The sequence below is a fragment of the Plasmodium vivax genome, chromosome 8 (genome assembly GCF_000002415.2).
Source record: "Plasmodium vivax chromosome 8, whole genome shotgun sequence".
NCBI classification, from domain to species: domain Eukaryota; phylum Apicomplexa; class Aconoidasida; order Haemosporida; family Plasmodiidae; genus Plasmodium; species Plasmodium vivax.
In genome coordinates, this window is record NC_009913.1 from 1,381,835 (window position 1) to 1,407,507 (window position 25,673).

The 25,673-nt window shown below is 52.0% G+C and overlaps 8 protein-coding genes across 8 annotated transcripts, besides 17 other annotated features; 3 read left to right on the forward strand and 5 right to left on the reverse strand.

Moving 5' to 3' along the window:
* Positions 1–96: 96 nt before the first annotated feature.
* Positions 97–4,179, forward strand: PVX_119560 (splicing factor 3B subunit 1, putative; the record flags this gene model as incomplete). Its single annotated transcript, XM_001613059.1, has 1 exon — positions 97–4,179. The coding sequence occupies one exon, from the start codon at positions 97–99 to the stop codon at positions 4,177–4,179; it is 4,083 nt and encodes a 1,360-aa protein (XP_001613109.1).
* Positions 1,195–1,225: a microsatellite.
* Positions 1,288–1,315: a microsatellite.
* Positions 4,180–4,688: 509 nt separating the features above from the next.
* Positions 4,689–5,103, reverse strand: PVX_119555 (hypothetical protein, conserved; the record flags this gene model as incomplete). Its single annotated transcript, XM_001613058.1, has 2 exons — positions 4,689–4,826; positions 4,912–5,103. 2 exons carry the CDS (start codon positions 5,101–5,103, stop codon positions 4,689–4,691), a joined length of 330 nt encoding a protein of 109 aa, XP_001613108.1.
* A 776-nt stretch (positions 5,104–5,879) lies between these two features.
* Positions 5,880–8,432, reverse strand: PVX_119550 (hypothetical protein, conserved; the record flags this gene model as incomplete). The annotated part of the gene is made up of 4 exons (XM_001613057.1): positions 8,282–8,432; positions 7,721–8,223; positions 6,221–7,315; positions 5,880–6,074 (listed from the first exon to the last, which is right to left on the reverse strand). The coding sequence occupies exons 2-4, from the start codon at positions 7,805–7,807 to the stop codon at positions 5,880–5,882; spliced, it is 1,377 nt and encodes a 458-aa protein (XP_001613107.1). The 5' UTR covers positions 7,808–8,223; positions 8,282–8,432.
* Positions 6,858–6,945: a microsatellite.
* Positions 7,519–7,540: a microsatellite.
* Positions 7,952–7,983: a microsatellite.
* Positions 8,433–9,078: 646 nt separating the features above from the next.
* PVX_119545 (WD domain, G-beta repeat domain containing protein) lies at positions 9,079–10,884 on the reverse strand (the record flags this gene model as incomplete). Its single annotated transcript, XM_001613056.1, has 1 exon — positions 9,079–10,884. The coding sequence occupies exon 1, from the start codon at positions 10,573–10,575 to the stop codon at positions 9,079–9,081; it is 1,497 nt and encodes a 498-aa protein (XP_001613106.1). The 5' UTR covers positions 10,576–10,884.
* Positions 9,167–9,196: a microsatellite.
* Positions 9,252–9,274: a microsatellite.
* Positions 10,884–10,928: a microsatellite.
* A 696-nt stretch (positions 10,929–11,624) lies between these two features.
* PVX_119540 (hypothetical protein, conserved) lies at positions 11,625–12,686 on the reverse strand. Its single transcript, XM_001613055.1, has 3 exons — positions 12,528–12,686; positions 12,093–12,315; positions 11,625–11,870 (listed from the first exon to the last, which is right to left on the reverse strand). The coding sequence occupies exons 1-3, from the start codon at positions 12,636–12,638 to the stop codon at positions 11,782–11,784; spliced, it is 423 nt and encodes a 140-aa protein (XP_001613105.1). The 5' UTR covers positions 12,639–12,686; the 3' UTR covers positions 11,625–11,781.
* A 452-nt stretch (positions 12,687–13,138) lies between these two features.
* Positions 13,139–13,158: a microsatellite.
* Positions 13,159–15,863: 2,705 nt separating this feature from the next.
* PVX_119535 (hypothetical protein, conserved) lies at positions 15,864–16,679 on the forward strand (the record flags this gene model as incomplete). Its single annotated transcript, XM_001613054.1, has 1 exon — positions 15,864–16,679. The coding sequence occupies one exon, from the start codon at positions 15,864–15,866 to the stop codon at positions 16,677–16,679; it is 816 nt and encodes a 271-aa protein (XP_001613104.1).
* A 1,153-nt stretch (positions 16,680–17,832) lies between these two features.
* Positions 17,833–20,020, forward strand: PVX_119530 (T-complex protein 1, eta subunit, putative). Its single transcript, XM_001613053.1, has 2 exons — positions 17,833–18,218; positions 18,400–20,020. Exons 1-2 carry the CDS (start codon positions 18,204–18,206, stop codon positions 20,005–20,007), a joined length of 1,623 nt encoding a protein of 540 aa, XP_001613103.1. The 5' UTR covers positions 17,833–18,203; the 3' UTR covers positions 20,008–20,020.
* Positions 18,174–18,206: a microsatellite.
* A 1,171-nt stretch (positions 20,021–21,191) lies between the features above and the next one.
* Positions 21,192–21,236: a microsatellite.
* Positions 21,237–21,994: 758 nt separating this feature from the next.
* Positions 21,995–22,023: a microsatellite.
* Positions 22,024–22,125: 102 nt separating this feature from the next.
* Positions 22,126–22,181: a microsatellite.
* A 55-nt stretch (positions 22,182–22,236) lies between these two features.
* Positions 22,237–22,290: a microsatellite.
* Positions 22,291–22,575: 285 nt separating this feature from the next.
* PVX_119525 (hypothetical protein, conserved) lies at positions 22,576–25,442 on the reverse strand (the record flags this gene model as incomplete). Its single annotated transcript, XM_001613052.1, has 2 exons — positions 22,576–22,659; positions 22,713–25,442. 2 exons carry the CDS (start codon positions 25,440–25,442, stop codon positions 22,576–22,578), a joined length of 2,814 nt encoding a protein of 937 aa, XP_001613102.1.
* Positions 24,426–24,454: a microsatellite.
* Positions 24,538–24,565: a microsatellite.
* Positions 25,142–25,182: a microsatellite.
* Positions 25,443–25,673: the final 231 nt, after the last annotated feature.

The following is a 25,673-nucleotide window of genomic DNA, read 5'->3' on the forward strand; positions in this document are numbered from 1 at the left end:
ACTGGGGAAATCGCTACTCCCCGCTCCACTGTGGAAGTCGCTACTCCCCACTTCACTGTAACAATCACTCCTCGCCGCTCCACCGAGACGCACCCAATGGGGGCGAAGCGCAGCGAGTACGATGCGGGGAAACGGGAGGGGGGCAAGAAGCACAACTACGGCCACGAAGAAATGAACGGAGGGACTCTCGGAGGGGCCCACGGATGGGGCCGCCTGGGCGGGGAAGTGCAGTACGACCTGGAGATAGAGACCCACCTGGAGGAGGAGGACTCGGCGAACCGGGTGGGAAGTGGCCCAGTCGGCACAGTCGCCCCTGTCAGCGGAGCCCGACGGAACCACATAAACGTGGGCACCCTGAAGGATGAAGTGGTGCAAAACGACCTGAACAATGACCACCTTGATGATGAAGCCCTCGGGTTGGTAAAAGATAAATCCATTAAAAGGAGAGAAAATGAATTTCAGCGGAGGAAATACGACTACATGTTATCTCCTGGGAGGGCCGACCCCTTCGGAGAGAAGAGCCCCTCCCCCGGGGAGAGAACCTACGCAGATGTGATGATGGGTATTAACAATGAGAGCCACAAGAGGAAGCTCGCCAGTAGCGCTTCCAGCAGTGCTGCGAAGGGGGCTGCCAAGGAGGCTGACGCGGGGGGGAATAGAAAGATGAGGTGGGGGGTTGCGGAAGGCGACGGCGCGGGGAGGGAGTCTGGCGAGGTTGCCACGTCAAGCAGAGCAAACGAAGGGGTAAAAAAGGAGCAGGGCAAAAGTAAGTGGGACGTCTTATCCGAAGAGGAGAGCAAGTCCACCAGCTTTGGCAACATGCCTACGCCCGCCCCGGCCAAGTGGGTGGACACGCCGCTCGTCCTGAACGACGGGGGTGCAGTGAAGAGGAAGAAAATCTCCAGGTGGGACAAAGTCGGCGAGGGGACCACCGCGTCGGCGGCGGATGGGCTCGCCCAGAGTGACCTGATGAAAACGCCCAGAGTGGTAGCCGCTGGAGGGGTGGCCCTTGGCGGGATGGCTGCTGGCGGGATGGCGGCTGGCGGGGCGACCCCCGGCGGCCTGCTCAAAACGCCCTACCTCGTGCCGGGAAGTGGCAACTTCGTCAACACGCCCTACGTGGTGAACCAGTTGGGCAACGCCCCGGCAATGTTCACGCCGATGATGACCCCGGGAGTGGCTTCCCTGGCTACGGACTCTATAATAAGAATGAAAATAAAAAACGAAATGGAGATCCGAAACAGGCCTCTAACGGATGAGGACCTGGACGAGCTGCTCCCCTCCGAAGGGTATGAAATTGTGCAGCCCCCAGAGGAGTACGAGGCGATAAGGAGGAATAAGTTAAAAGCGTTTTTTAAGACCGTGGCGAGCGCGGCGGGGACTCCCCTTCTGGTGGGAAGTGGAGCCACTGGAGTGGCCACCTCTCTGCAGGGGGACAAAACGGGTGAGCACCCCCCAGGAGGGTTGCAAACCCTGTATGCAAATAACAGCAGGATGGATGGCACTCTGCTTAGCGGGACGCCCTTCTACGAACTCCCCACCGCGACGGCAACGCAGCTGAAGGACGCAGAGGGGGGAGGGGACGCACAGACTCTCCTACAGAGTAGACAGCTAGAAATTACCAACCCACAGTTGTTAAGCGAGTTAAAATATGTTCAGCTCAAAAGTGAAGACTTCATATACTTCAGTAAGCTCTTCCAAACAGTCGACGAGAGTGACCTATCCCAGGATGAGTTGAAGGAGAGGAAGCTCATGATTCTTCTTCTGAAGATAAAGAATGGCACCCCTTCTGTTAGAAGGACAGCTCTCCGGGCCATCACAGATAAGGTGAAGGAACTAGGCCCAGAAACGCTATTCAATTTGATTCTCCCCCTAATGATGCATAATACATTGGAAGACCAGGAGAGACATCTCCTCGTGAAAGTGATCGACCGGATTCTGTTCAAACTGGATGACCTAGTCAGACCGTATGTTCATAAAATTCTGGTGGTCATCGAACCGTTGCTAATAGATGAGGATTACTACGCCCGAGTGGAGGGGAGAGAAATTATAAGTAACTTAGCCAAAGCAGCGGGGCTAGCCACGATGATTGGAATTATGAGGCCAGATATAGATCACCCGGATGAGTACGTTAGGAATACCACCGCAAGAGCGTTCGCTGTAGTCGCGTCGGCGCTGGGCATTCCCTCTTTGATTTTATTTCTGAAGGCTGTCTGTCAATCTAAGAAGAATTGGGAGGCCAGACACACAGGGATAAAGATTGTGCAGCAGATTGCCATCCTGATGGGTTGTGCTGTGTTGCCTCACCTGAGGCAGCTCGTTTCGATCGTAGCACATGGGTTGCATGACGAGCAGCAGAAGGTGAAGACCATCACTGCGCTCGCCATAGCCGCGTTAGCAGAAGCAGCGGCACCGTATGGAATTGAAGCGTTTGACTCGGTGCTGAGACCTCTTTGGAAGGGCATCACAGAACACAGGGGTAAAGTCTTGGCAGCGTTTTTAAAAGCCATCGGGTTGATCATCCCGCTGATGGACCCCTACCATGCGAGTTACTACACGAGGGAGGTGATGGTGATCCTCATAAATGAGTTCAACTCCCCAGATGAGGAAATGAAAAAAGTGGTTCTAAAGTGCGTCAAGCAGTGCATCCAAACGGAGGGCATCGAAAGGGATTACATCAACCAAGAAGTGGTGAACCCATTTTTTGAGAAATTTTGGGTTCTAAGAAGTAGCCATGATAAGCGGAATCTGCATCTGATAGTCGAAACGACGGTGGAGATTTCCAACAAAATAGGAGGAGCAGTGGTCATTGCGAGGATCGTGGACGACTTGAAGGACCCCTCTGAGCAGTTTAGGAAAATGGTCATGCAGACCATCCAGAGTATCGTAAACAACCAGGGGGTTGATGACATAGACCAGACGTTAGAGGAGCAGCTGATCGATGGGATTCTCTACGCCTTTCAGGAGCAGGCCTCGGAAGATTACTACGTTTTGCTGAACTCGTTTGACGCCATTGTGAATAAGCTGCAGATTCGGATGAAGCCGTATCTGCCCCAAATCGCGGGGATCATCCGGTGGAGACTGAATACGCCTCTTCCCAAAATTAGACAGCAGAGTGCAGAGCTCATCGCCAGAATTGCCAACCTGATGCACCTCTGTGAGGAGCACCAAATGTTGGGCCATCTAGCTCTCTACCTGTATGAGTACCTGGGGGAGGAGTACCCAGAAGTGTTAGGGAACATCATCGGCGCGTTGAAATCCATTGTAGTCGTTTTGGGCGTGCAGAACATGACTCCACCGATAAAGGACCTCCTCCCGAGGGTAACTCCCATTTTGAAGAATCGTCATGAGAAGGTGCAAGAAAATGTCATCGACTTGATTGGCATCATTGCAGACAAAGGAGGAGACTTAGTCTCTCCCAAGGAATGGGACCGCATCTGCTTCGACCTAATTGAATTATTAAAATCGAATAAGAAACTAATCAGGAGAGCAACTATCCAGACGTTTGGCTACATCGCCAGGACGATCGGACCCTTCGAAGTGTTAACAGTTCTACTGAACAATTTACGTGTCCAGGAGAGACAACTAAGAGTGTGCACCACCGTTGCCATCGCGATAGTCGCGGACACATGTCTCCCCTACTCCGTCCTAGCAGCTCTGATGAATGAATATAGAACGCAAGACCTCAATGTGCAGAATGGCGTGTTGAAAGCGCTCTCCTTTATGTTTGAGTACATCGGGGAGATAGCCAAGGATTACGTGTACGCAGTGGTGCCCCTACTGGAACACGCCCTCATGGACAGAGACCTAGTGCACAGACAGATTGCCACCTGGGCTTGCAAGCACTTAGCACTAGGCTGCTTTGGACTCAACAGAGAGGACGCACTCATCCATCTGCTCAACTACGTGTGGCCAAATATTTTTGAAACCTCTCCCCATCTGATACAAGCCGTCATTGACTCCATCGATGGGTTCAGGGTGGCCCTCGGGCCAGCCATCATCTTCCAGTACCTCGTGCAGGGCATCTTCCACCCCTCCAGGAAGGTGCGCGAAATTTATTGGAAAATTTATAACAACGTTTATATCGGCCACCAGGACAGCCTCGTCCCGGTCTACCCCCCCTTCGAGCGCCTCGCCGACAGCAACTTCGCGCGCGACGAGCTGCGCTACACGCTGTGAGGGGGGAAGCGGTGGAGCGGCGAAGGGGGCGAACGCGGGTGCAGTTGGGCGTGGCCGCCTCGTTCGCCGCTTTCACCGCCACCACCACGCTCACCTCCTTGTTTTTGTGTTTCCCCACGGCAGCGTAGCCAGCACAGGCTGCCTACCCGCGTCGGATTTTTTTTTTTTTTTTTTTCCCACGAGATGGCCGCGGCGTGGCTTCCTTAACCGCCCCGTAAACTGCGAGTTGATCAAGCGGCGAACCTGTTCAGGCGCCCCGGCGCAGTCCAATCCGATTCGTCCCTTCGCAGCCTCGTCAATGTGGAGGTTTACCCCTCGGGGGGAATTCCTTTTGCCAACTTGGGTGAGGAGCTTTCCATTTTTGTGAAGAAGCAGCGGTGGGGCGTGTGCTCCGGGGGGCAACCCACACACGTCGCGTGGCAAGGCAGCGCAACGCATCACAAGGCAAGGCGAAACATAACTTCTCTTCCCTTCACTTCCCTTCCTTCCCTTCACGCCGCGTACAACGGTCAGTCCTGGAACTCCACCCGGTGGGCCCTCAAATTCAGGAAGCTCCCGCGGTACTGGTTGTTCCTGTTCTTGACGAGCGGAGAGAGGCACTTCTTGGGCGGGTCGTACCCTTCGATTTTGAGCGGCGGGATTTTCACCTGTGTAAGGCGGTGGGGGGGCGGTAAACGGTGAGTGGTGAGCTGTAAGCGGCAAAGTAGTATTGCGCCACCTCGGCTGCCCCACCTGCCCCTTGTCCCAGACCAGCGTGCCCTTCTTGATCGCCTTTATGTACCTCTTCCGAATGGGCAGTCGGTTGTAAAATTGCTGCAAAATGGAGACCGAGTTGAGGTGGCTCTTGTGCCTCCTCTGCCCTGGGGGGGCCGCCCAGCAGCAGCTCCTGGCAGCTGCGCCGATTAAAAGCCCCACCGCGTTCATAATGGGAAGAGGAACGAGGCAAAAAAAAGGAAAAAAAAAAAGGAAAAAAAAAAAGGAAAAAAAGGGGAAAAAAAAGGTACGTTCAATGATAAGCTACCCTCGTTGGTGCTCAGCCCTTTCGTTAAGAGAGACCTATAGGGGGAGGCGTTACCCTTCCCTTTGCACGTTCACTTTACCCTCTGAGAGTTCGTTCCTTCTCCTCCCCTCGGTGAGCATCACCCGTTTTGCAATTATCGAAGCGGTGCCTCCTCCCACAGCGGCCGAGTGAAAATAACTTTACCCTGCATGAAACGTTTCGCTGCACCGCACACCTGTGTGAAGCGTCCCCGGGGTTGGCTCCCCTTAAATGGGGCACTTCCACCATTGTGAAGCGTTAAATGGGGGGACCACCCTCCACCGAACGGCTTTTTTTTCTTTCCAACCCGGTGCAGCTTCCCACTTGTCGCGAATAAAAAAAGAAAAAAAAAATCCCTAACGAGGCGCACATATCTGTGTAGCTTCACACACCTCCCCAGAAATTTCTTCCTATGGAAGGGGGCGCGTGGCCTTTTTGCGTCCCCCCACTTTGGGAAGCAACAACTGCGTGATAGCCGACGCGGTTGCTCCTTCTGAGCAGCTTTAATTGTTGGTGCAAAAAGGGAAAAAAAGAAAAAAAGGAGATAATACAGCAGCTCTGCGGATGGCACCTATTGTCCCTCAATGGTGCAAGGCAAAGTGGAGGCTGCCCCTCGAGGATGCTCCTCAACAGGGAGGTGCCCCCTCCCTGCTGGGTTCACTCAGAGCGCGTTTCGCGTCTCCATCCGGTAGCCCCCCCTGGGGAGGTTCGCCCGTAGCTTCAGTATGTGCAGCTTCTTCTCCAGCGCCGCGATCTTCTTTTTGTTTAGCATTGCTTCGTTGTACAGCTGGGAGTAGGTCACCACCAGGTGGCTCCTGATTCCGTCTTCGTTGTGGAGCGCCGGCTTTCTAAGGTGCTGCGCGGGGGGGAAAAGGCGTGGTCATCGGTTAGAGGGTAGCGGTTAGAGGGTAGCGGTTAGAGGGTAGCGGTTGGCGGATGAATGTGCGGACGGGCCGCCTAGGCGCTGACCGCTAGCCGCTGACCGCTCCCCAACTCTCCTACCATGGGAACCAAGTCGTGGAGCCAGAAGCGGCTGTCCGGGTTCTCGTACTTTCGGTCAAACTTGGAGGTGAGGCTCTGCGCCTTGAAGTTCGCGTCGGCGCATTTGTTCTTCAGGCTGCTGAGCAGCTCGGAGATCTGCCCGACGTGGTCGAATTCACTTTGGAAGGCCTTCGTTTCTTCCATTTGGTGGGTGCTGCCCAAGTGGGACCTCTCCCTCCCATCCCTGGAGAGACCAACCCCCTCCGCGTAGTAATACTCAGGCAACATACTCTGGTGAGCAACCGAATTAGGGGTGTCCAACTCGTCATTGTAACGCACAAAAGGGGGCCTTCGGGGCAGCTCCCTCTTTTTGTAGCGACAATTCGCCTGAACATGTTCAGAAATATTTTTCTCACCATACTTCAATATGTTAATTCGTTCCTCTATATCGTAGTGATCCAAGGAATAAATGTTGGAGTAGTAACTCAGTAGGCCTTTCTTTATGTCATCTATGTTCACTTTGATTTCGCCTATCCTGGGGGGGTGCATGTTTGTCTTCGCTTCGAGGGGTCCTTTTAGCCCCTTACCGCTGGGCGAGCTGCACTCTGCGCTTTGGTGGTCTCCTCCATGCCGTATGGTCATACGGCCGCCATACTGGGAAGCGGGATGCCCTTCGAGGTTGTCCCCCGGTTTGTCTCCCGCTTCTCCCCCCGCTTCATCCTCCGCTTCGCCGCCCCGCGGGGGATAGTCCCGCCTGAGGGAGTACGCGCTCTGCCCCTGCGCCGGGGGAATCACCGGCACGAAGTCGCGCTCATCCACGTAGAACAGCTCCCTCTGCATCTCCTTCACGTCTTGGGAGCTCTTGAGCACATTCCGCAGCACTTCGTTTTGAAAAATGAGCTCCTTCTCCATGGCCATCTGGCGTTCGTCGGTCAGCTTTGCTTTTCCCCGTCTATCGTCGCGGTGGCTACCCTCTTCAATGTTGGACAAGCTTTCGTAGGGGAAAACGTCTTTCCTGACGCCGCATGCAAATTTTGAATTGTACGCTTCGTACGTGTCATGGTGTGGGTCATGTAGGGATTCCTGGACGCTGTCGCAGGCCGTGTTTTCGATGGCCTGCAAAGTGTGTGTGTGTGGTGGGGGGTGTTTACGTGGGTGTAGCCGCTCAGCAGTGGTGACAAATTTGCGCTGTTGTGAAAAATTCCCATTATGGTGACATTTTCCCGTTGTGGCAATTTCCGATATGCGCCCCATCGCCTGCACTGTTCAGGCAAATCTCCCCTTTTCTGCGCACCCACCTGTTGGCACGCCTCGCCTGCGCACTTCGCGCGTTCGTCCCCGCGTGGAAGCGCCTACAAGGAGCGGAACGGTGGGAAGCGTTCTCTTGAAATGGGCGTCATTCAGGTGGAATTGGCACTGTGCAGGTAAAATATGCACTGTTCAGGCGAAATGGACAACTTTTTTTTTTTTTTTTTTTTTTTTTTATTTTATTTTATCTTTTTTGGCTTGCTGGGCAGAAACATGTGGAAACCCCTCAGGGACAGCAACTCGCCGAGCAACTTGTGCGAGTAGGCAATTTTTCGCATAGCGAATTGGGAAGAAACGCATATTGCGAGCAGAATTAGAAAAAGGAAAAAAAAAATCTCATTCTGCATACACGTTCAGGCAAAACAACGAAGATGAAACGACCATCCGGCGCCTCAAAACTGTGCAGAAAACGGCAGACAGGTTCACCCCTGTGGTCTACTTTGTGTGGGGGCTCCTTACCTGCATGGTCTCACGTCACCGCTTTAGCACACATGCCTGTCGAGGCGGGAAAAAGCAACAGGGAGACGGGGGGGATGCTCCAAACGTTAGTCCCTGCTGAAAGATGGAATAAGAAGGGGTGTAACTACGTAAGCACCGCGAGGTGGAGGCACACAGGAGTTCAGTTTCGCCTCTGCTCCAAATGGTGCGCGCGTAGGGGCAGCCGCGTCGTCAGCCGCTTAGCAGCTACGCCAACCGCTTAGCAGCTACGCCAACCGCTTAGCAGCTACGCCAACCGCTTAGCAGCTACACCAACCGCTTAGCAGCTACACCAACCGCTTCACCAATGTAGCTTTTTTTCCCATTTTGCTCTTTCCCCGCGATGCGTTGCCAAGTTGGTCGCCGCCGCGGGGGGGTAAACTTAAATGGGGAAAAAAAAAAAAAATTAACCCATCAGTTTTCCCGTTTAGCGATAAATTGTAATGACAAAAAGGAGTAACATTCATGTGGTACGTAAAAAAAAAAAAAAAAAAAGAAAAGAAAAGACTTCCTAGTTGCACAGAAAGTACAATACGCATCTGTTACGTGGACACACACCATCTGCCGCAAAGCGGGGTACCTCTCTATGCACACACAAAAGGGGGGTAAAAAAAAAAAAATAAAAAAAAAAAAAAATAATAATAAAAAATAAAAAAAAAAAAATTCAACGATGTAACATTGGGAGAAGGGGCAACCGCCTGGTGTGGCAAAAACGCAGCGACGAGACGACGAGACGACGAGACGACGAGACGACGAGACGACGAGACGACGAGAGAGGGACAAAAGGGGCCAGCGGAAAGTGGCTCTTCATTATGGTGACCGTTTAAAAGTACGTTTGGGGGTACCCCAGCTGTTCGTGCATGCAGGCGGGGGGGTGGAGATGGATACGCCTATCCCGCTTCCCACGCGGGGAAAAAGCTGCATTTTTTTTTTTTTTTTTCCCACCCTGCGAGGTGTTTTAAAATTCGTACGCGTGGTGATGCGACGGCGCGCTGATGTGATGATGCGGTGACGCGGCGGGTCCTTACCATTCACTGCGTCATCGCTTCACCGCTTCACCGCTTCGTCGCTTCGCCGCTTCACCGCCTCTCTTGCTAACTCCACACCTTGACCGTTTTGTCCATCGAGCTGGAGAGGAGGTAGGCCGTGCGGCTGCCGAAGCAAGTCTGCGTGACGGCGTCCGTGTGCGCCGAGAGGGTGTTCACGAGCACGGCCTTGGTCTTGGCCTCGAAGTTGAAGACGTGCACATCATTGCCAGCAGCGAGCGAAAGGTACTTCCCAGAGAAATCGAAGCAGATGCTCCTGGGGAGTTCTTCCACATCTATGGTTTGAAAGCACTGTGCCTTTCTTAGGTCCCACAGCTTAACCGTCTTATCCTTTGAGCAGGATGCCAAGTAGTACCCATTCTCACTGAACGAAATGTAACTGACGTGACTCGTGTGGCCACTAAGGGAAGCTTTGTACTCCTGGCTTTTCATATCAAAAATATGAATGTTAGAATCTTCGCAGCCGATCCCAAGCATAATCCCATCTGGGTGAATGGCTAGCTGTCTGAACGGACTAGGGGTGTCCTTGCAAATTTTGATACTCCTAGACGTCTCCAAGTCGTTTAAAATCCAAACGTTATCTTTAGAAGAGCTCACAAAATAATTTTCCATTGGGTGGAGGGCCAAGGAGGTTATTTGATCCTTATGTTTTGCTATAACATGTGCGGTGGCAAATTCATTGGTCTCTACATCCCCTTTCCATATGCGGACTGTTTTATCGTTTGCTCCGGATATACATAGGGAGTACTTCGGGTGAGCCACAATGGCAGTCACCTTCTTTAAGTGCCCTTGTAACTTGGCGAGCACTTTACTTTGCTCTAAGGAAACGTAATACACATTGCCATCCATCCCTCCGGAAAAAAAACTGTGGTTCTTGTGGTCATCATAGTAGCTGTATTTCAATTCGTTAATATCTAGGGACAGACAAGTCACTCCTGGGATGGCAGCTGAGTGCACATCAAATTCGTTCGTATTGGTTACCTCCTTCCACTGCTCAGCTGAACTAACATGCTCTATGTTCCTCTTCTTCCTGGTCATCAAGAGATTTTTTGCAACCTCCTGCATCTCATTCAGTAGGTCCTCACTTAACCCTACTTCAAATTCGTTCAAATCGTTGCCACTTTTGATGCTTAAGATTTGATTTCTCAGTTTTTTTACTTCCTCTTTGTAATCATTTTTCTCCTTCAGTAGCTTGGCGATCACTCTCGTTGCTGCGTCGTACTGGTACAGACTATGCGTCAGTTGGTTTCTAATATCGTTTACGTGCGTCCTGAGGGTGAACATCTCCGAGATTATGGCGTCCCATTCCGTCTGCAGGATGGATAGCAGCCCTGGGATGCTGCTCGCCGTGATGGGCCTCGGCTTCACCACCTGCTCATTCTTCAGAGGGTACAAATCCTGCAGCGTTAGCACCTCTCCGCTCACCGGGCATATGCCGTAGTTGAGGATGTGCTTTTCGATGAGCCGCTTTTCGAAGACGTACCCCGTTTTGCTCACCACGGGCTCCTCGGGCGTCTGCCCGCTGATCGTGCACAGGATGGACATGCTAGCGGTAAAGCGGCGGTGGCGAAGCGGTAGCAGCCTGATTCCCACTTGTGCACTGTCGCGCCGCAAACGGTTACCCGCCTCGCCGCAGATTTCCTCTACGGTGATCTTCTCGATCGCGCGCACCTACGCATCCGCTGTATGAAGCTGCCCCTTCGTCCCCCCTCCTACGGTGGAGCAGCGAACTGGGGAGGAAAAAAAAAAGGCGCTACCAGCTTTTCCCGCGACTGTTATTTTGCCAAAACGGGAGGCCTAGCCGTTAGCTTAGTGGTTTTTCCGCTTATGCCAGCTGTTCCTATTTGTTTCCCTTCGTGGGTTCTTTTTTTTTTTTTTTTTTTTTCCTTTATGAGGCTACTTCCAGTCACCCGTCACATCGTGGTGACTGCCCCGTTGCGGGGGTAAGGCGGTGCCACGGGTTACTCCGGGGGAAAAAAAAAAAAAAAAGAAAAAAAAAAAGAGCCAAGCAAGCTAAGCGAGGCAAGCTTCGTTCAGCCACGTTCTGCTAAGCGAACCGAGCTGCGTTAGGCCAATTCACGCTGCGCTACTCAAACGGGAGAACACGCGAGGTGCCCCTCCTCCACCTCGCCGCCGCTACGAAATCTGAAAGGCTGCCCAGCAGAGGTGACGACGTAAAGGTATGCGCAAAGGAGGGAATTTTTTCTTTTTTTTTAAGTAGCTCAACCGTTCAGCCGGCGGACATTGGTACGCCCCCCACGATGGAGCCTTCCAGTCGTGCGCTCTTTCCGATGGTGAGAAAAGGCGTTGTGCCTTCTGACCATGCCGTTCAAATGGAGTGCCTCACCGAGGGCCTATCCCAAAGAACAAACCGGTTTAGCAGTAGGGCGGTAAAGCGGCTACGAGCGTTCCACGGGCGTTCCACGGGGGTGCCACGCTCCAAGAGGCCCAAACGGCAACCTCAGCCTCTGAGCAGGGCAGACAGAAGGGGAAACGGTTCATCGCCCACCAGGCTATCTACCTGGTGGGCTCTCACCAAGTGATGGCGGCCACAACGGTTCGTCGTTCGAAGGGGTCAAAAAAAAAAAAAAAAAATATATAAAAAAAAAGAAAAAAAACACTGCCGTGCGAAGACGACGCACAATGCAGATGCTGCACACGCCATGGGAACGTTTTCGTGTGTCCTACGGGGAGGGCGGAGAACGCATCGAAGAATCCAACGCATCCACGCCAGCCTCTCCACCGCCGCGGCTACTTCTTCTTCGGGTACCCCAGTATCACCTCTATGTTGTGCAGTAAATTTTCGGTCCATCCGTTTCTGCATCGCTCCAGGACGCCTCCTGCGGGGAGTTTAAAGGATGGGGGAAGAGGTATACGAACGGAGAAAGCTACTTAACTAAGTGCGCTCTGGGCCAGGGGAGAGGCAGCAGATTGGCAAGTAAAAATGGATCTGCAGGGCGCTACACTTTGGAGAATTCCACTCCCCTAGTCTGGTGGGCATTCCGCCTACTCGGCACTCTCTGTGCTGACCACCCCGCTGTCTCCGCGGGGGGCTCACCCACCTTCGTCAAACTTATTCTTCGAGGGGATGCTTTCCTGCGTCAGCTTAAGCAACGTGTGGTTTTCCTTCACTGCCCTAAACTCCAACGTCACTGTGCTGTAGTCATCCTCGCACCAGTCCCTGAACCTCCACTTTTGAAAAATTTTCTTTGGCTTTTCAATTTCGACAAACTCCCCGTAAACGCTCCCCGCGAACAGGGAGAACTTCCCCCCAACCTTGGCATCCTAAAAGTTAATCGGGAAAGAGAGAAAACGTTGCGTGTTGTGTGTGTCCCTTCAGCTGAGCAGCAACATGAGGGAAGCTGCCCATGTGGTAATGCTCTCTCTGGGAATGCGAGTGCTTCCCTGGGCTTCCTGTAGCCCTTCCGCCTCCTCCTCCTCCTCCTCCTCCTCCTCCTCCTCCTCCTCCTCCTCCTCCTCCTCCCCATCTGGCTAACCGTCTCGGCGGGGGAACCCCTGGAGAGCCTCGTCAACGTGTAGGCATCTGTAAAGGCATTGAAGAGCACCTCGGGGGGCACGTAGTACTCCTCCTCTATTGTGAAGCTCATGTTGTTCGCGGAGAGGAGGCTACCAAACGGGCAAATGGGGAAATTCAGAAAAAAAAAAAAAAAAAAAAACAATAAAATAAAATAAAATAATCAACAAAACAGTAGCTACTCTACTCCTTTTGTGGGACGAACGCGCAGCTTATACGGTTAGTCACTCCCACACTGGAAGAAACCCTTTGGGATGCTTTTTTCCTCGACGCGGTTCCAGCGGAAGTGGTAGGCAAAATAAAATGCAGTGACGTCGCGTGTGCCCCTTCGGCAGTGCGCATAGAGGGGATAAAAAAAAAAAAAAAAAGTGCTGCTACCGCCGCAACTGCCGCTGCCTCTGCAACTCCGTTTACCCTTTTGGCTTCGCTTGTGCAAAGCTCCTTTGCTGCGATCGCTTCCACCCAAGGGGGGAGCAGTTTCGCCCCCACGCCACCTCCTATGATAGCCCTACGTGTGAGGACACTTGGGAAGGCCCAATCGTTGTACAGCTCTTCGTTACTATTCGAACAGTTAAGTCATCCCTCCTATCGGATGCCCAGCCTGTTCCCCCAAAGGAGAGAAGTGCCTCACCATAGACTGGGGAGTGGGAGTGGAGCTGAACTGGCATAATCACACAGAGGACAGGTGCGCTCAACGGGGCTTCCCCCCACACAGATGGAACAACATTTGACCGAACACACACGATGGTAGTTAATTACCAGGGGGGTGAGAAGTAATTCACCTTCTCATTTTCCCAACGAAGGGGAAAAACGCGAAGTTGGGCGCGATCATAGTGCGCCAGGTGCCATGCGCGTTGGACCCACCCCGAATGTCGTTGGCCCTCCTTTGCCAATCCGCAGATGTTTGATGGGAAGAAAAAATGTCGAGGAGGTTGACGGCGGGTAAACCTTACCCACCCGACTGATTCGGAATCTCCGCAGGGTAAAAGCAAACAGCTGCTTTACCCTTAAATGAGACATGGGTTGGCGCTCCGGTTGGCCAATCGCCCTTTCAGTTCCTCCCCTCACATGGAAACCATTTAACGGCTTAGCACCGCTTAGCACTTCGCAATCCAATCAATGGTGACGATAAAAAAGGTAACTATTGGGGAGAGGCTGCCAAAAAAAAAAAACCTCCTCTCTGTTTTACGCGAAAGGAGGTTTTTCACTTCCACCTCCATTCATTTGGCCCATTTCAAAGGAGCTTCTCAAATTTGGTGCGCTTCTATTTTTTTTACCATCCTGCGGAAATTATTTCCATTCGGCCATTGGGAGAAATTTCCCCCATCCATTCATCACTAACTAATGCAATATGGATAAGGCGCGCCAACTCACCAACCCCGCGCTGCTAACCCATTTTACACAAGCATTGCCATACCGCAGCGAATTTCACCTCCCCATTTGGCCCTCTCCCTGCTTGCAAACTACCTCCCACATCACTTGGCCATATATCCCACCGCTCATGCAAAAGTTTGATTTGTTAAAACTGTTCGCCTTCATGCAAAGGCTACAAAAATTGCCCTCAGCTTTTTCAAGCCTCGAGACGGGAATTGGAGTAGTTTTCAACTAGCAATAATCGCGTATCCGTTAGTCGTCATTTACAGCGATAATGCCCCTCCCGCAAAGATACCTTCCTTTGCCCCCGTTCCCAGTATGTACTTTTTTCAATGCCAAAAGTGTACCTATCCGAGGCGGCATAAAAAAAAAAAAAAAAAAAAAAAAAGAAATTTTACGTACGCGCTCGCGCAAGGGGGAGAGCATAAATAAACGTTTTCTTGCAGCCTCCACAGGGCGCACGATTACCCAGTAAAATGAAAACCGAGCCAAAAATAGCTGCGCATTTCGCAGATGGGATTCTTTTGCAAAATTAAGTGCTCGCCATGTGGATCACTTCTCCCATTTGAATGCTTCCCCCCCCTTTATCGATTGTCGAACTGGCACATTGTGAGCACACCCCATCTAAGATTTTTTTTTTTTTTTTTTTTTCTTAAAATTGTCCCCACATAGCTCGACCGTTTTTTCCACTCCACGGAATGTCCCCTTTCGAACGTCAAAGCGGTGTTACCTCTTTTGAGGGCCACTAGGTAAGTGACGTCCTAATTTGATAGTTTCCCCCCCGCTTGGTTGAAAAATGCTCCAATGTTACACTCACACACCGGTTAACAACTGCTGAACAAATTTTACAGCACCGCGCGAACCCCACTTTTGCCTGAACAAGTCAGGTAAAAAAAAAAAAGGGGTAATTTTTGTCGAAATTTACCTGACCGGGTCAGGCAACCACACAAGGTGTACAACTTCACCTCAAGAAGATCCATCATAAAAGGCACAGGTGTTGTCAACCTTTGTAAACATATTCACACGGAGAAATTATTGCCGTGCGCTCAGATGTGTACACCTGCACATCCTATTTTTTCGTTCCCCCCGATGTTGTGCCCCTCCGAGGGGGCGTGCACGCGGGGTGGTCAGCCGCGCAAACTCCGCATGTTCCCAGGATGGCGAATTTGCTTAGCGCTCTCAATATGTGGCGAAGCGGAGTCAAAAGAAAAATTAGCACACCTGCGATTCGTTGCGATTCGTTGCGATTGATCGGCATTGCTCTCACCAGTGCGCGCGGACGGTCGCGTCGTTTGCCCCTCATTTTACAACCGCGCTGTTCTGTGCATTTTCTTCATTTAAAAAAAATTCCGGAAGGCGTTTCTCCCTCGCAATTTTGCGAAAGGCGAATTTGTGAAAGGCCAACTTGAAAAGGGCCAACTTGAAAAGGGCCAACTTGAAAAAGGCAACTTTGCTATCGGCAACTTTCTAGCGGTAATTTTGTTGGTGGTAATTTTGCTGGCGGTAATTTTTTTCCACCTCCCCGTTTGTGGTGACCAGGTGGGGGTTCCTCCGATTCGCCCACTCCGTCACCGCTGCGAGTTGGTTCTTTCAGTGTGGCTCCTTCAAATGGAGAGGAGCCAACATGCGCATGTATAAGCGTGCGTGAAGGGGAAAAAAAACACATGTGTGTATGCACATCGTTCCAACGTTGCCAAAAAAAAAAAAAAAAAAAAGGATTACCATTTGGGGGCCCATTTGGAGAGAAAACCTAGTTAGGAGTTTTTTTTTTTTTTTTTTTTTTTCCACCCCGCATGTTGACATGGCTAGCCGTCTGACGTCCCTCCTGTGCAATGTGGGGAACTTGCCGTGCGACCTTGACTGCTTATCCACTCGGAAATGCGAACATGGAGGGATCAATTTGTGTCACCTCGCATCGATCGGAATGAACAAGGGAAAGACGTTAGACGACTGTTTAACCGCAAGTAGCTCTGACGATAGGTATAACTACCAAGACAGCTCCGACATGAACAAATATTATTTTGATGGGTGCATTAAGAAGGAAGGTTTTGTTTACAAAATAGAGGCGAGCAATCTAAACGCGAGGAACATGTGCCCTGGATTGGCACCAGACAGAGATGACTATCACCCTAACGAGGAGGAAGAAAACTCAAGCAATGTTATTGATCTAGATGATGAAGTTCTCATCGGCAACTTCCCCTTTGGTTGTTTAAGAGAAGTTGCACAGGGGTCAATGAACAATTTGGAAAATGGTAACTCCCGCGTCATCATCACGGAGCGCAACTTGATGATCACTCGGAAGGACACAGACTTAACGGGGCATAACGCACGAATCGGGGGGAAACAATCCAGCCACCTGTACAGCGAAATAGTCAAGCCGGATGCGGCTGGGAGTGAGCACTCCGCGGAGGAGGGAGACGAGACGGAGGAGAAGGGAGAAGCCGGGCGTGTAATCTTTCCCCCAAGTTTTGACGCCACAAACGGGGCGCACGACGATATGGACGAGGTGGGCCGCGCGAAAAGATCCACCTCCTCTGGAAAAAAAAAAAGGGGTAATAACCGCGCCAAGAAAAAAAAGGAAAGTGAGGAGGGCCGGGGCAAAAACTTGCGCTCCATGTTCGGGTTCTTCGCCAGTGCGGAGCCCGCGGTGTCCAATTCGTCTCGCTCCTGCAGGGGGAAGGTCTCCGACGCGTCCTCCGAGTTCCTGTCCGTGATTAGCGGCGTCAAGTCGAACGCCTGATTGGGGGAGGTGCGCGGAGTGGACGAAAATGCTCACAAATGGGGAGAAGTGGATGAAGATGCTCACAAAATGGGGAGAGTGGGCGAAGAAGGCGCACACAAAATGGGGAGAAGTGGACGAAGGAGATGCGCACAAAATGAGCTCCACCGTTTTTTTTTTTTTTTTTTTTTTTTTTCCCCCATTGGTCATTTCTACCTGACTTGTTCAGGCGAAAAAAGGGTTGCCATCGTTGGGGGGCAGAACAGGACAGTTTTTTTTTTCTTTTTTTTTCCTTTTTTTTTTCTTTTTTTTTGCTTTTTTTTTCTTTTCCTCTGCGCCACGTTCGCAAGGTGCGATCTGCGCAAGACGCACATGTGGAAACGTTGTTCGCTTTCGAAGTGCGTTTCGAACATGTGGTCTTCCTTTTAAAGTGTGTTGTTTTGCCCTTCACGAGGGGCTGCCAACGCTGCGGCTAAGCAGTTCATGCACAGTTGGATTTCCCCCCCATTGAAGCGCCCCCCCTTTGCGCAAAGGCGAAAGTGTACAACGATGTGCTACGTAACGTTTCCCTGCATCCTTTTTTTTTTTTTTTTTTTTTTTTTATGTTTAATCTTTCGATAACAACTTAAGCAAGTTAGCGAAAAATTACTTTTTCACCGTCGTGCTGATGAACTTTTTACCTTTCCAAGTAACACATGGGGCGAAGTGGGGGGCCTGCCTGTTCAATTAAAAATGCGCCCTCCAGGAGTGTGCATACGGTTGTGTGGGAGGCACAATAATTGGCGCTGCTTCGTGGATGAGTCCGCTGAAGGGGTGCTTTTTATTTTTTTATTTTTTTTTGGGCCCGATTTTCCATCTTTCGATGGGCACTTTTGCCCATTTTTGCTACGTACTGCTGGTAAAATACAAGGGGCGTTTTATTTTACTCTCCTTTATATGTCCTTGCCGATGCGAAGTAAAGCCCGCAGAGGGAGTCCCCCCCACACGTGTAGAGGGCGCGACCTGCCGACGCGATGTATTTCTTCTCTCTCACAGGAAAAAAAAAAAAAAAAAAAAAAAAAGTACACCAATACACTGTGCTACATTTGGTACAACAGGAAGCATAAAGGTTGCATGTGATGTTTGCAGAAGGGCACTCCGAAGGACCATATTTTTTTTTTTTTTTTTTTTTGTTAGCTCTTCTTTCCCTCTTGTGGAAGTAGCAAACGTCGCGGCGACTTCGCAAGTGAATTGTTTTTCATGCCAAGTGGAAGTGTAATATGAGGCGGAGTTAATGCCCACCAGTTAATGCCAAAAAAGGGGAATCATCCAACGGGAGTGCAAACAAGTCGACCGTTATTAAACGTACAGACCTGGATGGCGGCATAATTTTTTGCTGCTTTGGTTTCTCCCAGTTTGCCACTTTTTTTTTTCTTTTCTTTTTTTGCGCCGCTTTGCCCTCGCCAGTGAGGTGAAGGAAGCGCTACAAAGGGGATACCTCCGTAGGGAACACCTCCACAGGGAATACCCCCAAAGGGAACACCTCCTCCACCTCGCCTCTTCAAAATGAGCCACTTAATGGTAAGCCCGCCTCGCCCCAAAAAGGGGAATCATCTGAGTTAGCCCCACGCAGGGGCCTAACCGTTTAGGCGGCATCACCGCCGCGTCCCACGCCGCTTCTCACGCCGCTTTTCACACCGCTCCTCACGTCGCTCCCTCCTCACACCGCTTCTCACCCCCCTCACGCTTTCCCCCCCCGCAGTCGCTGCCCATCGTGCTGCTGAAGGAGGGCACGGACAAAGCCCAGGGGAAGAGCCAAATCATCCGGAACATAAACGCGTGCCAAATTATCGTGGACATCATAAAGACGACCCTGGGGCCGCGCGGCATGGACAAGCTGATCTACACGGAGAAGGACGTCACCATAACGAATGATGGGGCGACGGTGATGAATCTGCTGAGCATTTCCCACCCCGCCGCGTGCATCCTAGTGGACATAGCCAAATCGCAAGATGAAGAGGTAGGAGACGGAACCACCTCCGTGGTAGTAGTAGCAGGAGAGTTACTAAACGAAGCTAAGCAATTACTAAACGATGGAATAGAACCCAATATGATAATCGATGGGTTCAGAAATGCATGCACAGTGGCAATCAACAAGTTGAATGACCTAAGTCTCAGGTTCGTTAGCAAAAGTGAAGAGGAAAAAAAAGAAATCCTAATCAAGTGTGCCCAGACGGCATTAAACTCCAAGCTGGTTTCGAACCACAAGGCCTTCTTCAGTGAACTGGTGGTAAACGCGGTCTTCAAATTGGGAGATAGCATAGACAAATCAAACGTAGGAATTAAGAAAGTCACAGGAGGGTCTTGCCTAGACACACAGCTCATCTACGGAGTGGCATTTAAAAAAACGTTCTCCTACGCTGGGTTCGAACAACAACCCAAAACGTTTCTGAACCCAAAAATTCTGCTCCTAAATGTAGAGCTTGAATTGAAGGCAGAAAAGGAGAATGCAGAGGTGAGGATAGATAACCCTAGTGACTATAACTCCATTGTGCAGGCGGAATGGGAAATTATTTTTAAAAAATTAAATTTAATAAAAGAGAGTGGAGCTAATATCGTCTTGTCCAGACTCCCCATTGGAGATATCGCCACTCAGTTTTTTGCGGACAATGATATCTTCTGCGCAGGCAGAGTGGAAGATGCGGATTTGAAACGAACGGCCAACGCAACGGGTGCCATCGTGCAGACATCCCTGTTTAACTTAAATGAAGGCATATTAGGCACCTGTGGAGTCTTCGAAGAGGTGCAAATTGGCAATGAAAGGTACAACATTTTTAAAGAGTGTCTGAAGACCAAGTCAGTTACCATCATCTTGAGGGGAGGTGCTAGCCAATTCATTGAGGAGGTGGAGAGATCCATTAACGACGCCATTATGATTGTGCTCAGATGCATGGGCAACTCCGAAATCGTTCCCGGAGCGGGTTCTATAGAGATGCAATTATCTAAGCATCTTCGCATTTACAGTAGATCCATTTGCAACAAGGAGCAGATTGTTCTCTACTCCTTCGCGAAAGCGTTAGAGTCCATTCCCAGACACCTGTCGCACAACGCTGGCTATGACTCAACGGATATTCTGAACAAACTCAGGAAGAAACACTCCGAAGAGACCAGCGACATCTGGTATGGGGTGGACTGCCACGAGGGGGACATCATCAATGCGTATGAGCACTGCATCTTCGAGGTTACCAAAATCAAGCGGAACGTAATTTACAGCGCCACCGAGGCCGCCTGCCTCATCCTCTCCATCGACGAGACGATAAAGAACCCCGCCAGCAACGCGGACAAGGGCCCGCGCAACCCCTACGCCTGAGGGGGGGGGCGGCAATGAAGCGGTTTAGCGGCGGTGGAGCGGTGAAGCGGCGGGCGGAGTGACTGGCGGAGCGACTGGCGAATCACTCTTCCACGTGGTGAAGACCCCCACTCGTGGCGCTTCCCACTCGTAGCGCTCCCCACTCCAGCAGCGCGAACCATCCCCCGTGTGCCACAAGTTACACGTAAGCGGCCAAATGGATTTACGGCTCCATTTGAGAAGCGGACCAGAGGTCGCCTCTTCCCATTGGTCAGCAGTTTTTGCCGCACTACACTGCATGCGCGAAGGGGGCAACTCGAAAAAAAAAAAATAAATAAATAAATAAAGGCACGTCAAATGTGCGAAGCCCACGATGGTCCAAACGCGAAAGAGGCCAAAAGCGAAATTGCCGCAAACTCAAACTCTAACGCAAATAACCTGCAAAGGCAAATCACCTGCATAGGCGAATCACCCGCGAACGGGGAGGGACGCTTCCTCCCTCCGGCAGGCAAAGTGAGCCGCCCCACGCGTTTCCACCCCTAGGACCCCACCTTTTTACTGCCTATCTGGCTGAGCACTCGACTGATTACACTCGCGGGGAGGTCCCCCCCTGGTGCGAGCTCCCCGTCAAGCTGCTTCAGGCGAGCCATGGGCATGGGCGCTGGAACTGCAGAGCTTCCTGCGCCGCCCTGGTTCTTCTTCCGCTTGGGGGGCGGCGTCTTGTGCCTCTCCTCCTTTTCCAGCCGGAACCTCCCCACGCCACTTCTCATTCTCCCCTGTGAGTTTTCTGTGCCCTTGACTAATCTCGCTCTCCCCGGGAGGTGTACAGATGATGGCTTCATAATCACTCTAAGGTTGGGCGTAGCAGCGTGGTCACCCCCCCGTGTTGGGGAGACCTCCTTTCTGTTCTCTTCCCGAGGGACGTCCTCCATTGGGGAACACCGCACACCATTTTTGCGATGTCCCTGCGGGTGGGTCGTCCCCATCCCTATCTGCTCATCTGTTTGCACCCTGTTGGAATGTGCTTCCCCATTGTCGCCTCCACTGGTTAGGGCTACCCCCGGGCTAGTCCACCCAGGTTCATTCAACCCCCCCCGGTCACTTCCCCCCCGATGGTCGCTCAGCACATTACAAATTCTGCTCACTTTATGGGTATCCTCTCTGGGGGGACTTCCACACCGGAAAGGCACCTTTGCATTCATCCCTCCCACGGGGAAGCACCCCCTTTCTGATGTGTCCAATTGGCTCAAGGGGAGCATCATCACCCCTGTGGAAGCCCGCACAGAGGAGTGGTCCCCAACGATAGTCGTCAGGGCGTCTCCTTCCCGCTCACCATGTCTAGTGATGCCTTCTTCTTTATGCCCACCATAGGGTGGGTTCCCCCCTGCTAGGTTTTCCCTCCTCACAGGGGCAAGCAGCTGCATCTGATTATTCCGCCTGTCTCGTGGAGAAGGGGCGGTTCCATTCATGGGCATATCATCAGGAAGGGGGCCCTCCTCAGGGTAAACCCTACAAGGACGCTCTTCTGCTGGTTCAAGTGGTGGCTCTTCTGCTGACTCTACCGATGATTCCCCTCGCTTCCTATGCCCAGGAGTGTTACTCCCTTCCCCTCTGTCCGCTACACAAACGTGGGTGGCCCCCCCGTCTGGGCAACGCAGCGCTCCTGCCACCCCCCTTTCGACCGTGGGGGACTGCCTCTCACCAGGCAGTCGCTTCACCCTACAGGAGCTGAGCGAACCACCACTTGTGCTCTGTGCCAAATTCAATCGCCGCAGAAACTTCGTAACTTCATCGCTGTTGAGCAGCTCCCCCGTTTTGGCGAGCGTCTCCTCCAGGTCGCTCCCGTTTGTAGCTCCCCCTGTGGTTTTCCCTCCTGTGGGTTCCTCCTCCGCACGATGAATCAAACGCGTAGGGCGTCCCCCCTCTAGGGGCTGTACTATGGCTGCCAATTTTCGGCACGTCTCCCTTTTCGCCACCGACGTGGCAGTCGAATGGGGGACCTGCCTAGCCACTCCAACTGCTTCACCCGTGTGTGGCTCTCCTTTCCCGTTCCCCTCAGGAGCATCCTCCCCCCCTTCCATTTTGGGGGGGTCTTCCACGGGGAGGCTGCCTAACATGAGACCATTCTTCACCCCAAGCTTGTCTCCACATTTACCCCCCGTGGTGACCGCAAAAACGCCGTCGCTATGGTCACCGCTGCGCCTCTCCCCCGAATGTTCATTCGTTGGCTCTCCAACGGAGGTTCCTTCTTCATCAGGTTGACCGCTAACTAAGGTGCCACCGGTGAGGGAACCCCCCCCGAGAGCATTTCCTCCGTCTCCACCCCTATTAGAGTAACTACCCGTGTGGACCGCCCCCCCTGCAGTCGCCCCTCTCGTGATATGCACCCCGTTGCTGTACATCCCCGCGGTGTACTCCCCAAGGGAAAAATTAGAACCCACATTCATGGGCATAAAGTGTTGCTCCTCATGAACTAAATTAAGCCTAACCGTGCTGATGTTTACATCTGGGGGGGTTTTGAGCCCTTTTTTCGGATGGACCCCCAGGGGGTGTAGTCTAGCTGCGCCCGCCCCTCCCTGGGTGTGCCCCTCAGGCAAGCGGTTCGTTTGATGCCTCCTCTGCGGGGGATCCCTCTGTGGTGATTTTCTCCGTGGCGCCCTCCCCAGAGCAGCTCTGCAGGGGGAAAACGGGTTGATGGATTCCGCGCTGCTCCATTCAGCGCACACATCCTGGCTGCACTCCGCTAGCGCCATCTCCTCATTCGAAGGGGACACGTCTGTCTGGCCAACGATAAAGTCCTCAATTTTGTGGCTCTTCACATGCTGGCTATACTCCGGGTCGTCCATGCCCTCGTAGTAGTGTAGCAGGCTGGAGTCCCTCCTGAACCGCTCATAGGTGTAATCACCACTGTGGCTGCTTTGCCCCGTTTCGAGGCTGCCCTGCTGCCTTCCCAGTTCATCCCCCCTCAAGCGATTCTCGTTAGCCTCCCCCATGTGGGTGTTCTCCCCGGGAAGGAGCACAACTGGCCCTTCCACCAGGCCCCCCGCCAACTGCTTATACACCTCGTTTACATTCTTCTGGTGGAAATGAAACATCGGGTTGCTCATATTTATCTTTGGGTGGAAAGATGGGACCACTGCACCCGTTTTGTTCTGCTTCTTAACACCCATCAACAGGTCAAACAGGGCATTCACATCGCTCTCCTTCTTGGCCGTCAACAACCAGTAGCCACACAAATCCCTCTTCTCATTATACTCCGTGATTTCTATCCCGTAGGGGTGGTTCCTCCTCTCCAAGATTGTTATGTTCGTTATGTCCTCGTGGGAAAACAGCTTGACGCTCACGTTGGGGAGACTCACAACGGATTCGATGTCGTTGCTGAGGTTTTTTATTTCGCTCTTCTGGATGAAGTGGCTGCTTTGGGGGGGGTCCTCCGAGAGAGGCAGCTGGGCGGGGAACGCGCCATGGGGGCCTCCACCACTCCCTACGCCGTTTGCCACGCCGCTCATCACGTCGCTCATCACCTCCCCCGCATGCGTGTGCACACACAAATAAACAGAGCGCAGCGAAACGGTGCGCACCTCCCACTTCTGATGCAGGGAGTCCTTCCGCAAGAACTGCTGCTGGAAGGTCACCTGCATGTTCATATACAGATCTGTGAAGGGGAGGATGTGAAAGTACCTCTGCCGCCTCCTCGCGTCCACATCCACCGGCTCGACCCTCCCCCCGGCGTATATCCTCTTCTGGAGGATGTGCCTAAAGTGCGCAGGGTAGACAGCAATCTCGCTACTACACCTGAAGAGTTTCTCAAATTCTTTCTTAATCAGTGCAGAGGCGTCGCTAACCTTTTTTTTCGCTTCCAAAACGTCCACCCTCATCGTTTCTACAAGGGAAGGCAAATGCTCCGACTTCATATTCGAGTGGGGGATCTCCAGCTTCTTCTCTATGTCTATTAGGTTTCCCTTAGAAAAAAATAGACACTTGTATGATTCTAATTTCTGCACGTAGTAGTCCAAAGAGAGACCTGCATTTCGACCACTCAACTTCACCATGTGCTGAATTTCATTTTTCTTCATCCCAAGGTAGCTGTGATAGTTTATTCTCTGCTCGTCTATCGTTTTTAAAAAGTTGGTGCTTTTGTCCTGTACCACTTTTAGCTCTTCGTGTAATTTTTTTTTTCTCTTTTCTAGGTAGCTATTCGTGATGGTGAAAGAAGCCCTTATGGACCTCTTCACATTTTTGCTCGTGATCTTTCCGTACTTGTAGGTGTTCCTCAGCGACGGAATTGCATTTTTGAGGACTAGCGATTTTCGGCACAAGACTTCTAGTTTGTCATTCAGTTCCCGCTTTATTTCATTTTTCGCGTCCACCAGGGTGTATATTTCGTGGCCGCCGCGGATTAGCTTGAACCCCGGCTTCAGGTGCGCCAGCAAGTCGTCCGCGGGGGTAGGCGGCGTGGTGATACGCGTGGTGGTGGGCGACACGGCTGTGTCCCCCTTTTGGTGTATGCTGACGATGGTTTGGCTTGGCGGGTCGCCACCGCGCAAGGGAGCTGCACTCCCACCGCCATCGTTCTCCCCTTCTTGGTCGCTGCGGGGGGACCCTTCCTGGGCGTGCGCCCCATCCTGCCGCTTCTCCCCGGGGGAGTTCCCCCCACCCACTACCTCATTCTGCACATGCACAGGGTCATTCAGCAAGCAGTCACTACACAGCAAAGTGTACTGGCAACTCTTGCAGGCGTACTTCACATACTCATTCGTATGCACAGGACACTTCTCCCTAATTTTCACTGGGATATTATTATCCATCTCGACTAGCCATTTGTCCTTCTCCCTCACGATGACATCATTATAGGAGCAGTCATTTTCGAACAAGCCACTGCTGGCCACGTTGACTACGTGGTCTTTCTCATTTTTATGCAACTTGATGCTGCACACTGCGCAGAGAAATACATTACACGTTTTGCAAAAGAGAGTCGCGATGCTGAGGAAGCAATGCATGCAGGTCCTGAACTCACCCACGCAAGGAGCGGTGTGATTGATCTTCACGTGCCTCAAATAATCATTTAAACCGTTGGTACCTCTCCTGGTGTAATGCACATCGTGTATGTTATCCATTATATTGTAGGTGGGGTTTATTTCTCCTTTTCTAAACGAAACGAAAACATTTTTTTCGTGACTTAAATTTTGCGTATCCCCTTTGTAGTTGACAAAACAGCTCATGTCTTCTCTTTCGTTTAACTGGAGGGGGGGGTCACTCCTCTGTTCGCTTCCCCCATCGTGTTCCCACCTCTCACACCTTTTGTATGGCCCATTTGTGCCTATATGGTGGGTCAGGTTCGCCCCATCTTTCCTTTCCCCGCCGAAGAAGTTCTCTTGCTCGTACTGGCCCGCGCCGCTCTTGCCCTCGTTCGGCGCCGCGAACAGGGGCTCTCGAATCACTATTTTGTCGTTCATGGGGGGGGAGCGGCAGTACGGAAGTGTACACGTCTGTGTTCATACACGTGTGCTTGCACTACTGCGTGTACTACTCCTCTCACTGTTGCGTGTTATTTTTTTTTTTCCCCCTCTGCGGTCTATTCCTCATGCAGGGGCCGCATCGGGCGTCTCGCACACCAGACAGATCGCCTTCTTCTCGCTCAGCCCGCTTCAGCAAATGCAAGCGCGCCCTTCGCGAAATCGGGAAGG

Bases quoted from the DNA above. Each gene is read 5' to 3' on its own strand.
- PVX_119540 (XM_001613055.1), bottom strand. From the start codon at position 12,638: ATGAGCTTCACAATAGAGGAGGAGTACTACGTGCCCCCCGAGGTGCTC. The intron at 12,316-12,527 runs GTTAGCCAGATG...ATTAACTTTTAG, and splicing joins GGGGTTCCCCCGCCGAGACG to GATGCCAAGGTTGGGGGGAA. The intron at 11,871-12,092 runs GTGGGTGAGCCC...AACTCCCCGCAG, and splicing joins GAAGAATAAGTTTGACGAAG to GAGGCGTCCTGGAGCGATGC.